The sequence below is a fragment of the Schistocerca americana genome, chromosome 2 (genome assembly GCF_021461395.2).
Source record: "Schistocerca americana isolate TAMUIC-IGC-003095 chromosome 2, iqSchAmer2.1, whole genome shotgun sequence".
Lineage (NCBI taxonomy): Eukaryota > Metazoa > Arthropoda > Insecta > Orthoptera > Acrididae > Schistocerca > Schistocerca americana.
In genome coordinates this window covers 704,765,117-704,780,436 of record NC_060120.1, presented here as the reverse complement: position 1 = coordinate 704,780,436, position 15,320 = coordinate 704,765,117, and the positions used below count along the sequence as shown (strand labels likewise).

At 44.0% G+C, this 15,320-nt stretch overlaps 1 protein-coding gene across 3 annotated transcripts in view; it reads right to left on the bottom strand.

The window, feature by feature from the left end:
* Positions 1–840: 840 nt before the first annotated feature.
* LOC124594738 (esterase FE4-like) overlaps positions 841–15,320 on the bottom strand; it is a 106,163-nt gene continuing 91,683 nt past the window's right edge. For all 3 annotated transcript variants that reach the window (XM_047133112.1, XM_047133113.1, XM_047133114.1), the window contains exons 11-12: positions 7,569–7,689; positions 841–1,201 (exon numbers count right to left, since the gene is read on the bottom strand). In XM_047133112.1, the coding sequence (XP_046989068.1) occupies positions 1,048–1,201; positions 7,569–7,689 (275 nt within the window). In that variant the 3' untranslated portion in view covers positions 841–1,047. The remainder of the gene's footprint in view (positions 1,202–7,568; positions 7,690–15,320) is intronic.

The following is a 15,320-nucleotide window of genomic DNA, read 5'->3' as shown; positions in this document are numbered from 1 at the left end:
TTCTAGAGAAACTCCATATTGTTCTTATGATTTAAAATAAGATTTTTTTATTGTTCACTGCAACCAGAGACTTCTTCTTGTAAAGGAGATATCGATATCTATACATAGTGTCTTTTACTGTTCACGTGTATATGTATCATGTATTACAATTTGCCGATACACTATTCTGGCATTAATGTAGATAAAAATATTACAAAGCTCGAAAATCCATAACCGTTCTCTTTTCTGTGAGACGTGATGGTATGTGGAGTAAATCAACTTTGCAGCACTTACCAGATTCACTACGCAGTTGATGATATATTCATGTGTTCATTAACGACCAGGAGAGCAAAACCCAGAACGAAGAATCATTATATGTCGTGTAAATCATCAGATATGAAGAGGTCCTGTATTTGTACCTATCAGAGTCATCAGTAATGTTTTTAGTTACCAGAATGCATGTTTTACGTTTGTCGTTTCGAAAAAATTTTGTTACAAGATTGTAGTAATACATAAGATGTGAGTTGAAGCTGTATTTCTTATCATGTTTACCAATACAGGTATCTCAGTAAATCTACAGTTAAAATTTGCTTTTCCTAGGGAATGTAATGGCTCTATTCTGGTTAGATTTCTCATGAGAAATGTTTTATTGGCTACCAGTATCAATAAAAACGATAAACAGATTCAGGTACGCAGCACAACTATTCCTCTAATATCGAAAAATCGGATGGGGTCTGTTGTCGCAGTAATGATCAGGCGTTTGCAGTGACAGATATTGATTTTAGCGAGCGTCAAGTGCTATTAACGTCATTTCACACTACGCCAGAGGAAACAGAGGATTGAGGAAACGAAAATAAAACGTATATGTAAAGTAATATTTAATACAAATTCATAATCTTCAACCACAATACATTTATGCAATTTCTACATATGAAGAAAAGTACAATTAAATAATGACGGAAAACTTTGTACCCACTTCCGATAATACGTCGTCCTTGAGGGCTCCAGTGTGATTGGTGGCAGTAAGAGGAAACATACTTCACAAAACTAACTTTATAGTGTTTGCATTCACGACAGTAAGTCGTGCCAGAAGCTCATATAGGGCTCATCCATGTTCGTTCCTGTGCTTAAAGGAGATGTTATCTTTAAATAGAAGGGCGATGATTCACTGTACGTCGACCAAGTCTCAGTCAGATTCGATGCATCCTCTGGAGTTGGGTTACTGGAACAAAAATAATAGCCGTCAGCTTCGTCGGCCCATTGGGGAGCTGCTTGAATAATGATGCAGCAGAATCACCAGGATGGCTCAAGGGTGTGGCCCACGATCATAGATCGCTAACTTGTAGGCGGTAGTCGCCTAGTCCGAACGGGAATAAAGCATTACCCGTGATTGTTCGCTCGTTTTATGTCCCAAATATTGTATTTTTGTACGATTCATGGCACAGACATTCGTGGAGATGTGTGGTTTTGTAGCACTGTCAATTTATTACTTCAGCCACAATTACGTATTTATAAGTTCTGTACCAACTTAGGTTATGCTAGACCGAAAAGTCACGAAAACTCTACGCTCTTTCAGACTCTACATTTTCTCGAGTAAATGAAACGCAATGAATATTATAAACCGTTTCTCGTGCAGTGTCAACACATATAACCGTGTGGCAGCTGGAATGTTTTCGTATGAAGGAAGTTTAATTGAAATTTACCTTTGCAAGCGTTCGCTTTAAGGCGAGCTAATAAGTGAGTTTTTCCGACATAATTCTGGACTTCTCCGTCGGTTTATAAATCTTCTGTTGATGCAGCCCCTGAATCACAACAGTCAGAGAAGAGCTCCGTTATAGTACGGTTGTTGTAAAATTATCAACGTATTGTATATTTTTTAAGCTTTTTTTTATTTTTCAGAATATATCTAGTTGTCTGCAGAGCATGTTTTTCATCTATGTAGTCAGTCGCTTGCCCACTAACGCTACCTCATAGCTTTTTTTTTAGTTTTAATTTTATTTATTTATTTTTTCATCAGGGAAAACACCTCAAGGAAACAGCGCGTGGGGAGGTAGTACGGGTCACAGCTTCTCCCATTAATATTCTTGTAACAATATCAACCATCTCTATTGCCCCTATAGAGTAGAGTGGTGAGTTCACATTGCCGACAATAGAACCGTGTGCACTAACGCAAGCTGTTCCAAGATTTGTCACCGTTGCGGTAGTGCCCAGTATAACCAGGACGCGTGGCGGGTTAACGTTTCATAGTTACAACATGTACACACGACGATTTGTGTACCGCACTGGTAAGACAGTTAATGTACCCTATCATGGTCGTGTAGGAATGTTATACACAGGGTGTGAGGAAGCATCATTTGCTGCTGTTGTGTTATTGTTCCCCTAAGCTTTTCTTGCAAATATCTTCAGTACCGTAGCATAATTTATACAGCAGCTGCACAGAACCAAAAATATTGAATATTAACTCAGGGCTTATACAGCCTAATTGTATTACCAATTATATTCGTTTGGTTAATTAGAATTCGTTGAAGTAATTACACTACCTAAAAACTGTATTAATTACAAAATACAATTAATATAAAACTTCTTGATTTATGTCCGATTAGACACTATTGGAGCACGCAAAGCTTCTTGATTCTTTTTCCTTCTTTTCCACACTTTTGTATGTATTTTAGAATATAGCCTGCTTCTGACAGCAGTCCTTTTGAAGAGGGAGGAAGGATGATGGTGATCCCTGTCCTCAGATCACTGAAAGGGGGAGCGTTGGCGGCGATTCATCTCTTCATCATTGGAGTGGACACTTTACGGGTGCAGCACCTTGATGGGGGTGTGCTGTACTCAAGGCAGGAAGATGTGGTGTTTAGTCACCAGTGGGCATTAAGGTTGGTATGGAACGTATGGGAAATGCGGAATGAAGTAAGGAGGCTTGATTAAGTGTTCGAAGAACTTATGCAATGTGCAGAGGGCAAGGGAATGCTGAAAGAAGTTGCAGGGGGTATAAGAAATCGCATGAGGCTTATAGGACGCTACGAAAGCAGGTAGGACAGATGGAGAAAGCGGTGCCATGAGTAAGACAGAAACGAGGATGGCTGAACGCAGGGTCTAGGCGCTCAGTCCGGAAACGCGAGACCGCTACGGTCGCAGGTTCGAATCCTGCCTCGGGCATGGATGTGTGTGATGTCCTTAGGTTAGTTAGGTTTAAGTAGTTCTAAGTTCTAGGGGACTGATGACCACAGATGTTAAGTCCCATAGTGCTCAGAGCCATTTGAACCATTTTTTTGAACGCAGGGGGAAAAAATTTTAAAGGCAGTTTTTGGAATTGCAGATGAAAGCGATGTAAAAGAACTGAACAACACGGTGGAAGCGGTGAGGCAACTCGCAGAGGAGAGTAGAGCAACGGAAGCTTGGCATGCATCTCAGATAGGAACATCGGAAGGGGAAGTCCTGAACAACTCGCGGTTTACAAACATCGGCAGGGCAGGTAGTGGAATCCGCTAAGGCATCGGAAGACGTAATAAATCGTAACCTGGGAACCCTACAGGGGCATCTAGAAGTACTAGATAGCAGGGTGGTGTTAACCAGACTTTTGTAAGGGGTAGCTGACAGTGTGTGGGATGTGGAGGGAGTAATAATGAATCTGTAAGAAGCGCTGCATTACGCATTGCAAGGCCAGATAGGTACCGATTTGTTACCACCGGACCAATATTTACCCGGGTTGCGCAAGGCGCGGAAGGAACTACCGTCAGGGTTATATTTAGTAATGGAGACTAGCGTACAAAATTTGCCATTTTTCTACCCTGCTGCAACAGTAAGGGTAACGACTGACCACGCACGAGTGTATATTTTGTTCCAATTCCCGATTATGGGGAAGAACGTGAGGTTTCAGTGTTACACAGTGCACCCATATCCAGTGAAGTAGGGAGCGTTTAGCAAGTTTGTGGTAGTGAAAACTAAAGAGGTGTTGCTGATCTCCGCAACCAGAAACCGGTACGCCAAAATGGCACGGGAGGAATTACGAAGCAGCCATAGAGGGAAGGTAATGGTATGTCCAGCCATTATGGTAAGTACCAATCCGGACACATGCACGATGTAGTTATTTTTATCCAAGGGGAAAGTAATAGACTGTCCAAGGGACATAGTGGAGACAGAATTGAGCTTGCGACAGGTCGGAATGCATTGGATCTTCTCCACCTACGAGAATTTGGTAACAGCATCAAGTTGCTCTGAGCAGGGAATATTTGCAGAAGCGAAACATGTAGAGCTCGACGGGAGCGGAATTTCAATCAATGGAACTAAGTGTAACATAATAGGACCAACCTTACCCCTGCCAGCGTCAATTTTAGAAGTCACACAATTGAATGTTACACAGCCACAGCTGGAGCAATGTCTCTTGAGACCCATAAACTAGTTCATTTTACAGCAAGAGGGGCGCATGTCAGCTGAACAGCTTGTGCAGCATGTCACTCAGTATAGGGGAAGGCAACGGCAAACAACGATCATTTTGAGTACCTCTGTGCCAATTGTCATCACAGCCTTAACTTTGTTATGTGTTATTTTCTTTCTGATCAGGCAGAGGGCTAATTCCAAGAGGGAACCAAGGGTAGTCCAAGTCCCAGTGGATTGGATACCGAGGACGTGGGACGAGCAGGTAAGGTGTTGATCGAACAGTGGTCGTTCAGTAAGGAATTTTTACTTTTTGTTTCATTTCATGGATTTAAGGGGCACTAGGACACATTTAAGTTTTCTAATAGAAAGGAAATATGCCATAGGTGCTGACCCAAACAAGTTAAGAGCTAGTTATGGGTCTACCTGGGGCCGGGTCTTTCTGAAGAGGGGAATAATGTAGCGGCAGTACCGTTTAGGATAGGGAAAGTTAGTTTTGTGCAATATTCAGACCGCAAGTTACAGCCAGGTGTGGGCCAGATTGCAGTGAGTTACGAATACCAACAGTTGCGAAGTAGAATAGAGACCACAGGGCCATCAAATTGCTGAAAGAGTATACATAACGGTTTTGCATGTCGCAAATCGCAGTAAGAAGGGCCCCACTGACCAACCTAACGTATTATGAGTATGTGACGCGAAGCGGTGCATATGGAAAATCAGAGGTGCACAGCTGCTTATAAATAGCTGCGGGTTTCTAACGAGATTCATTTAAGTGTGACAACTCTCCCGGATAGTGGGGCATGTCACACCACCAGCTATACGCAATAGCAGATGGGGCGCCAGCGCTCTAGTCGGTGGATTGACGCTGGTTTGACCCTCTGAAGCCAACGCGGTGTCCGTAGTCAGCCAGCGGTGGGCCACTCCATGGCTCGCTACCACGGGCAGTCGTCCTGGCTTCCAACACATGCCGGAGGCATCCCGAGGCGAGGGCCACAGATTCGCACGCCAGATCGCGAGCTCTTGTTGTTGCTGCAACCTCAGCCATGCCAGTGAGAAGCCCGCAGCTGGCCGCCTGCGGCTCACACTGAGCAGCAGGGATGCAGACCGCTGAGTCGACAGTTGGCATCCTGACGATACCGCAACTCACCTGGCGTAGAAGGCCGACACACAGTAGATGCATGGGTCACTGAGGCAGCCATTGTGCACCAAGCAGTATCGCACACAGTGAAGTGGTGTCCTCAGCATTGCAGGACCCAGCGACACACACCAAGAGAAACACGGCACTGTAGTTGGAAACAATAAATCACTAGGAAACCTCAGACAAGTGTTAGTACAGTGCCTTCTACTTCTTCCCGATACATTTGGTCATCCTGATACATTCGGTGGCAGAAGTAGCTACTGCAGATCTATCACAAGTTACATAAACTAACAAAGTAAGAGCGCTTACAGAAAAATGAAACTTGTGGTGTCGGTAGCTTTTCCTAATGCATTCGACTATGGTGGCACATTAGTATTTGGAGATGGAGGTACAAGGAAAACGACCGATTGTGAGATCTAGTTAGAGATGGGCAGACCAAATTAATGAAGATCACAAGAGTACGAGTAACGTTGGGTGCAATGGTGAGAAAAGCTATTCCAGGACAGAAATAAATGGAGGCAGATCTTTCACTGAGTTCCTACCCCGCTCAATGGAAGGAAATCTTGAAGTAGTTGTTTTTGTTGTTGTTTTTGTTGTGGTCCTCAGTCCAGAGACTGGTTTGATGCAGCTCTCCATGCTACTCTATCCTGTGCAAGCTTCTTCATCTCCCAATACCCACTGCAATCTTCATCCTTCTGAATCTGCTTAGTGTATTCATCTCTTGGTCTCCCTCTACGATTTTTACCCTCCACGCTGCCCACCAATACTAAATTTGTGGTGCCCCAGAACATGTCCTACCAACCGATCCCTTCTTCTAGTTGAGTTGTGCCACAAATTTCTCTTCTCCCCAATTCTATTCAGTACCTCATCAATAGTTATTTGATGTACTCATCTAATCTTCAGCACTCTTCTGTAGCACCACATTTCGAAAGCTTCTATTCTCTTCTTGTCTAAACTATTTATCGTCAACGTTTCACTTCCATACATGGCTAAACTCCATACAAATACTTTCAGAAACCACTTCCTGACGCTAAAATCTATATTCGATGTTAACAAATTTCTCTTCTTCAGAAACGCTTTCCTTGCCATTGCCACTCTACATTTTATACCTCTCTACTTCGACCATCATCAGTTATTTTGCTCCTCAAATAGCAAATTTCATCTCCTACTTTACGTGTCTCATTTCCTAATCTAATTCCCTCACCATCACCCGATTTAATTCGACTATCTTCCATTATCCTCGTTAAACTTTTGTTGATGTTCATCTTATATCCTTCTGTCAAGACACTGACCATTCCGTTCAACTGCTCTTCCAGGTCCTTTGCTGACTCTGACATAATTATAATGTGATCGACAAACCTCAAAATTTTTAATTTTTCTCCATGGATTTTAATTCCTACCCCGAATTTTTGCTTTGTTTCCTTTACTGCTTGCTCGGCTTACAGATTGAATAACATCGGGGATAGGCTACAAACCTGTCTCACTCCCTTCCCAGCCACTGCATCCCTTTTATGTAACCCGACTGTTATAGCTGCCGTCCGGTTTCCGTAGAAATTGTAAATAGCCTTTCGCTTCCTGTATTTGACCCCTGCCGCCTTCAGAATTTTAAAGAGAATTTTCCAGTCAACATTGTCAAAAGCTTTCTCCAAGTATACAAATGCTAGAAACGCAGGTTTGCATTTCCTTAATCTATCTTCTAAGATAACTCGTAGTGTCGGTATTGCCTAACGTATTTCAATATTTCTATGGAATCCAGCCAGATCTTTCCCGAGGTCGGCTTCTACCAGTTCTTGATGGTGATAACTTTAAAAACGAGTGTTGGTTCGGATGATGTAATTTTATATGTAACCAATTAAAGACTTATTAAATCAGAAAATCATGACAACAGTATTTCATATAATAGAAGTATTTCGCTGTGTATTGAAAACTGTTGATTCAAGTTTTGCACCAACAATGGCTTGTTACTGAGCACACAGTATGGACTATATGGTCACTAAATTATACTCAACAGGTAAGGTGATGAACTCTAATACAACAAGAGCAAAATAAATTTAAGAAAATACATACTTACTCGTATTTTGCAAAATTTGCAAACATTTCTATCATTTGGTCCCTGATCATACTTCCATCTGGGTCTGCATCCGGCGTTTTAGTTGTGAACAGAATAGCCACAGTATCATAGTGAGCCGCACCTGAAAACGCATTGTAGACGATCCGTTAAGGTACTCTGTGAATTTTCAGCAGTAATATTTTAATCTTGTTCTATTCCCTGCCTATCTGTGGACAACGTTGTCGTCCAATACTCTCCACAGGTTTAAAGACAATACAGATAGTGCAGTTCTTCCGTCTTTCTGTCCCAGTTTTTCTTTGTTCTCCCTGCGCCCGGCCGTAAAACGCGTCACTACATTACATGAATCGGATTCCATGTACCCCATTAAGAATGTTGCCTGCAATTTAGAAAAATTACATGCATGTGAATTTTACTTAGGTAAATCGGTACGCATAAGACAGAATGCACTGCCTAGTATGCTCCAAAATGCCGCGCATAATAACCAGATCGTTCTGTGGCTCATACCTCTGTTTCTACTGGTGATAGAAAGGTGGGGTGGTGGCACATTCCTTGGGCTAGGGACAATTTGTATACCCAACATAAGTCGAATCTCTCCGACAGGTATATGGAACTAAAGGTGACCTTTAGAGCAGGTCAGACTGGAACACAATGGTTCGGAAGTGAACAGCCTCTGAGCACCTTAATGCAATGTTTAACAACTATTTTTATATTACGCAGGCATACATTGACATGAATGTAACAGAGTTCAATGAGATTCTCTTAGAAAAGGGCCTTAAGCCACTTTGTAATCCTACAAATATGCAGCAAAATAGTAATTAAATATTTCGACCAAAATCTTTGGCTAAACTTGAGTTAATCAAAAAATCTTTAAAAACATTTAACATCACTACAAATTTAAAAGGGAAAATTATTAAAACTTTAGCAGATGCTATTAATTCTGAAACGGCCGAATGTAGCTCCATAAGAATGTAAACCAGACATCGAGAATTGCCCCTCGATGAACTGTCTATACAGTAAACATACAAAATACAGGGAAACATGCAGAATTAGCAAATATTAGGCTTTTCTTAAATTATACGACCATCTAACCATTGAAACTTCTTAATCTGTAATATAATAAACGACTAAGGGGACGTTGCTCTTTCTTAGAATACACAGTCCACATTGAGTCAGGTTGCGGCACTGCCCTATTTTACATCAATAAATCACAGTATGACAAACTGCCGATTGGCTTCTGTCTCGGGTTCTTCGGCCGGCGTTCATCTAATGATTTCACTGACGTTTCGCGAGCATGGGTGGCTGACATTGTCAAAGCTTGACCCTCCATTGCCGGTGGTGAACTGGAGCCGAGCTCGCGGCCGCAGATTGTATGCACCTGGCGCGCCAACGTCCGAGGGCTTCTCCTCGGTCATTTCTGGTGCGGTTCTCCTCTTGCTACCATCGACGGTCGTTTGCTGCAATAGGGGAAGCCACGATCCGTTTACCTTAAGGCTTTCCTCTTTCTTGTTGAAACTGTTCATGTGTTTTTGTATTTCTACGGCTTCTCTGAACAAGCACGTGTGATAGTGCTTCTCTACAGCCAGAACTTCGGTGTCGCTGAATTTTATTACGTGGTCGGTCTCACTCAGTGCGTGCTCTGCCACGGCCGATTTCTCCACCTGCCCCAACCTGCAATGTCGCTTATGTTCTTTGATCCTGGCGTTGATTAATCGTCGGCCGGCCGAAGTGGCCGTGCGGTTAAAGGCGCTGCAGTCTGGAACCGCAAGACCGCTACGGTCGCAGGTTCGAATCCTGCCTCGGGCATGGATGTTTGTGATGTCCTTAGGTTAGTTAGGTTTAACTAGTTCTAAGCTCTAGGGGACTAATGACCTCAGCAGTTGAGTCCCATAGTGCTCAGAGCCATTTGAACCATTTGAACCATTTTTTGATTAATCGTCCAGTCATTCCGACATGAACTTTTCCGCATGTGCATGGTATACGGTATATTCCCGACATTGCAAGTGGGTCCCTTTTCTCCTTTGCCGATCTAAGACACTCTTTGATCTTCCTTGTCGGTTTGAAAATCGTCTTTACGCCATGTTTGCGCAATATACGGCCGGTTCTGTCCTTCACTCTGGGAATGTATGGCAGAAATGTAGGAGCCTATTCACAACAGCTTAAGCACATCGTAACTACGACTGAATGGAACGAGCTTCTCTTCGTGAGCGAATACATACAACACGGAGAGACTTTTCAAGAATGTATCAGGAACTTCTGGACATTTTCTATCAACTAAGTAGCAGAATGCATCGAGACGACTGGTACAAGATCGACAGCATCACGCACAGGAGCATGCAGGACGAATTCGAGCGCTGCACCGAGCGACAGAAGAAAATCTTTGGAAGATGCCGGAAGCAGACCGACAAGGCGATTCCCGACATGTCACACACTGTGGTCAATCTCACTGAACGACAATTGACCGAAGAGGATGTGTCTGTCCTTCAAAAAGCAGGAAATTTCGCTTTCATCCCGAGAACTATACCTATGGAGGACATAATTTCCAACACCGAAGTGGCCATTCGGACCATTCCTTATGAAAGGGCAGAGGAAATGCGCACTGAAACAGCCAAGGTACTGCGCCGAACAAAACCACCAGCTTGCAACGTGAAGAAAGAAGACGTACAAGCCATTAAGAATCTCAACGCCGACAAGGGTATATTGGTACTGCCTGCCGATAAGGGGAATGTGACCGTCGTAATGAAGACCGAAGATTATGTGCAAAAGGTCCGAGACCTATTAGATCCGGCGACGTACCGAAAACTAAGCGCAGATACGACGCAGCGTGTCACACGGAATATGAATCGATTAATCAAGGCGTCTTGTCTGCCGGCGGACATACAGAGAAGCCCTACCACCTCGGCTGTATGGATTACCCAAGATCCATAAGAACAACATTCCACTGAGACCGATTGTTAGCGCTCCTGGCTCACCGACGTATAAACTGACAAAACACTTGGCCTCTCTGCTCCAGCCACACGTGGGGAAGACCGACACATACATAAAGGACTCAGGACATTTGATTGAGAAGCTGGAGAAACTGAAACTTGCACCAAACGACATCCTGGTCAGCTTTGATGTTGTTTCTTTGTTTACGAAAGTGCCACTCAGTGACGCTCTGGAGCACATCGGTTCCATTTGCCCGCAAGACATCACAAAGCTCTTCCATGCATGTCTCACCACGAGCTATTCCATTTAGAATGGCGATTTCTACAAACAGCTGGAAGGCGTCGCCATTGGTAGCCCTCTTAGTACAGTGATGGCCAACTTCTTCATGGAACATTTCGAAGCACAGGCACTGGACTTGGCGACTTGCAAACCTAAGGTGTGGTACAGATACGTCGATGATACTTTCGTTGTGTGGAGCCCAAGTGAAGAACAGCTCGGTGACTTCCTAAGACATTTGAACAGCCTCCATGGCAACATAAAATTTACCATGGAAGTAGAAAAGGACAAAAAACTGTCATTTCTAGATGTGCTGATCACAAGGGATCGCGAAAACGTGGGACACAGCATGTATCGAAAACCGACACACACGGACCGATACCTGCACAAAAAAATGGTTCAAATGGCTCTGAGCACTAAGGGACTTAAAACCTATGGTCATCAGTCCCCTAGAACTTAGAACTACTTAAACCTAACTAACCTAAGGACATCACACAACACCCAGTCATCACGAGGCAGGGAAAATCCCTGACCCCGCCGGGAATCGAACCCGGGAACCCGGGCGTGGGAAGCGAGAACGCTACCGCGATACCTGCACCGACTATCAAACCACACCCGAGCTATCAAAGAGGCATGATTAATACACTCGTAATGCGAGCAGGACGAATACGTGAGCCGCAGCACCTCAGACGCGAAATGCAAAACCTGAAAAGTGTATTGAGGAGCAATGGGTACTCCACAAATTATATTAGAAGTGTAACAGAGCCAAACACTCGGCGAAGTTAGGAATCAGAAAAAGAAATGACGGGTACGGCCTTTCTGCCATACATTCCCAAAGTGAAGGACAGAATCGGCCGTGTATTTCGCAAACATGGCGTAAAGACGATTTTCAAACCGACAAGGAAGATCAAAGAGTGTCTTAGAGCGGCAAAGGAGAAAAGAGACCCACTTGCAATGTCGGGAATATACCGTATACCATGCACATGCGGAAAAGATTATGTCGGAATGACTGGACGATCAATCAACACCAGGATCAAGGAACATAAGCGATATTGAAGGTTGGGGCAGGTGAAGAAATCGGCCGTGGCAAAGCACGCACTGAGTGAGACCGACCACGTAATAAAATTCACCGAGACGGATGTTCTATTTTTAGAGAAGCACTATCACACGTGCTTGTTCAGAGAAGCTGTAGAAATACAAAAACACATGAACAGTTTCAACAAGAAAGAGGAAAGCCTTCCCGTACTGCAGCAAACGACCGTCGCTGGTAGCAAGAGGAGGACCGCATCAGGAATGACCGAGGAGAAGCCCTCGGATGTTGGCGCGCCAGGTGCATACAGTCTGCGGCCGCGAGCTCGGCTCCAGTTCACCACCGGCAATGGAGGGTCAAGCTTTGACAATGCCACCCACTCGTGCTGGCGAAACGTCAGTAAAATTATTAGATGAACGTCGGCCGAAGAACCCGAGACAGAAGCCAATAGGCACTTTGTCAACAAGTGGCCACGAAAGCTCTAACAATTTTGTAAATCACAGTACATAAAGTTCCTAATATTTTAAGCTGTTATCGGTTATTTTAAACAAGTATTTAATATGCAAGTAAGCAATGAATTTTAACGAGCGTCGCCCAGTTGAAAATCAGCAGCTTCCAATAAATTTCACAAATAATGAGTTAAGCACAATGGTAGGCAACTCAAGATGATCAGAACATGTTACAGAACGGGCTTTACCAACCCGTCCCTGAGTGCACACATACGTTATTTGGTAGAAGCTGTCCTGGAGCTAGGCAAGGACTTGAAGCAGCCTTAAGGTAAATTTCCTTGGCACCAACAGTCTACAAGGACATACATAAACCCTACCTATTGTCTCACACCAACCAAACTTGCACAGGCTTCTACAGCAGCTGAAAGACGCAGCCTTACTGTTCCCCGAGTGCAACTCAAAACGGCTACCCAAGGCGCACAAATAACTGCCACTGATAATTCCTCTGTGCGCACAGACCACTTGAGCCAGTTTCAAAAACCACGCAAGCGAGCGTACGTAATCCTGTAGAGTTACGAGGAATCCCCCAGATAAACACAGTCTGACGGTCAGTAGTCCAAGAAGCCTCAGCCCAGAGAGACGGAATGAATAGGCTCACCGAAGTCAGAAAGATGTACAGCGCGCAAGTCCACGGGTGCAGTTTGTCACATCACTCCCGAGCAGGCAGCAAAGCAGCGACCCGACCATCCACAAGTGACTCCACATTCCCAGCGATCCACTAACCGGCCTCAGCGACACCAAAATGCTTGCTGCAGGGCGTTAATCAACGCTTCCTGTGTGCTGCCATCGACCTCATTTGCTCGATTCGCGGTGGTTCAAAATGGCTCTGAGACTATGGGACTTAACGTCGGAAGTCATCAGTCCCGTAGAACTTAGAACTACTTAAACCTAACTAACCTAAGGACATCACACACATCCATGCCCGAGACAGGATTCGAACCTGCGACCGCAGTGGTCGCGCGGTTCCAGACTGTAGCGCCTAGAACCGCTCGGCAACCCCGGCCGGCGATTCGCGGTGGCTTAAGAACTTTCCGCACCGGTGCGAGAGCGTACCAGCCGGCAGGAGGATAAAATCCCTGTATCAACGATCCGCTGCTAGGAAGTATCGATGGGCCATATCAAGAAGGATCGTCTTAGTACCATTATCTTACAGTATAGTGTTGAAATACGAACATTACACACTTGCTCCTGCTTAGGCAAATAGAGCATATCGTTTGGCATGGGCGATTCCTTAAAAAGACCCCCTTCCACAAAAAAGGCGCTGTCTTTATATTTTTTTCGTACTAAAACCTTGCCGTGGATTCTAAGACGGCTATGCACAGACAGTGGCTGCAATTTTTACGACATATTCCAAATACCCGTATCACGAACAAGCTTGAAAATATTATTGATATCTTTGTCCGTATACCAGATAAAGAAGTTCTAAATTCCCTATTGTACACTTAAAATACGCACATGAAACCTGGTGTGTGGCGGAAACGTAGGTAATAAAGTGGCGTACCACGGAGATATATGCTGTTAAATGCCTTCTTTATCATCAGTAGGATTCTGAGAACGCCATATGTTAGTACTGAAACACATGCAAAATTTTTGTACACCTAGAATCCGATCTGAAGAGTAAAATTAGTTTTACGTTATTTCAGTTTCACATTAGTAAACTATCAAAATTTTACTGACTCATAAAGTTCCTTTCGTCATGAGTGATATGTCCTGTTGTGGGACGGAAAAGAAGGGAATCATCGACATGTTATTCCTGTCTATTTTCCTTTGCACCTTCAAATATGTTCAGAAGAGTTTTGACATGCAAATAGTTTCTCGCTTTTTTTGTGCTCAGAGAGAAGGGTACAAAGGAAGTGCGAAAGGGAGGGAAAAGTACTAAGTGCTGGCACACAGTGGACAGTGCTTATGGTACAGAAAGAACGAAGGAGACAACAGCAATATGAGAGAAAGAGAGTGACACAGTGGCATTGAATCGTATTTAAAAGTACACACTATTTTATATGTAGAGCAACCACAGCCGAAGTATTCCCTGATTTGAGAAGAAAATACCGCGGCGACTGTTAGAAATCTTTGTTGGCGAACAACACCAGTTTCGCAATTTAAATTTGCATGTTTAGATGCTCCAAGAAAAACGATTGTATTAAAACCGAATAAAGCCAGTCACAACATATATATCCAGGTATTTAAAACTTCTGACTCACGAATGTGCAGTCGTCTATGACAAAATGTATTGGGGGCTAGGGCCATCCCCAATCTCCGTTGCATACAGCCTGGGGAGGAAGCGTTGCAGTTGCCGGCGCCAACTACTAGCTGCCGAGCTGATAGGTATGAGCGACTTACAGCGATGGAATAGTGCGTTGCCAGTTTATGCGACCGTGGGGTTCTAGGCGCTTCAGTCTGGAACCGTGTGACCGCTACGATCGCAGGTTCGAATCCTGCCGCGGGCATGGATGTGATGTCCTTAGGTTAGTTAGGTTTAAGTAGTTCTAAGTTCTAGGGGACTGATGACCATAGATGTTAAGTCCCTAGTGCTCAGAGCCATTTGAACCATTTTTTTGAATAGTGCGTTGGTCATCAAACTGTGGCCTGTGGGCCACATGCGGCTCGAAACAAGTACTCGTGCAACCTGCGGTTCTCAGTCGAGTCTAAAAACGTCAATAATCCTTAATAGCTACTTAAGAATATAGTTTTCGTGCTCATCAGGAAAGAGATATACCTACAGAGACAGTCATATTTTCGAATGAGGGTAATTTTAATTAACGTTCGCGAAATCGGAAGTGAGCTAAGTGAAGTTGGCCGCTTGTGTCAGGGACAGAGGTGTAAGCAGCACGGCCGCAGGAGGTTTAGAGGATGTGTCAGGGGGAATACTTACTTGTCTGTCTTCAAGTGCTGCCCACTCACGTGCGTGCTTGCCTGGTACCGATCAGTTGCAATGGTATAAATTTCAAACGGAAGCAAAGTGGATTCATGAATGATTATTACAGAGGCGGTCATTTTCCAATATGGTACATA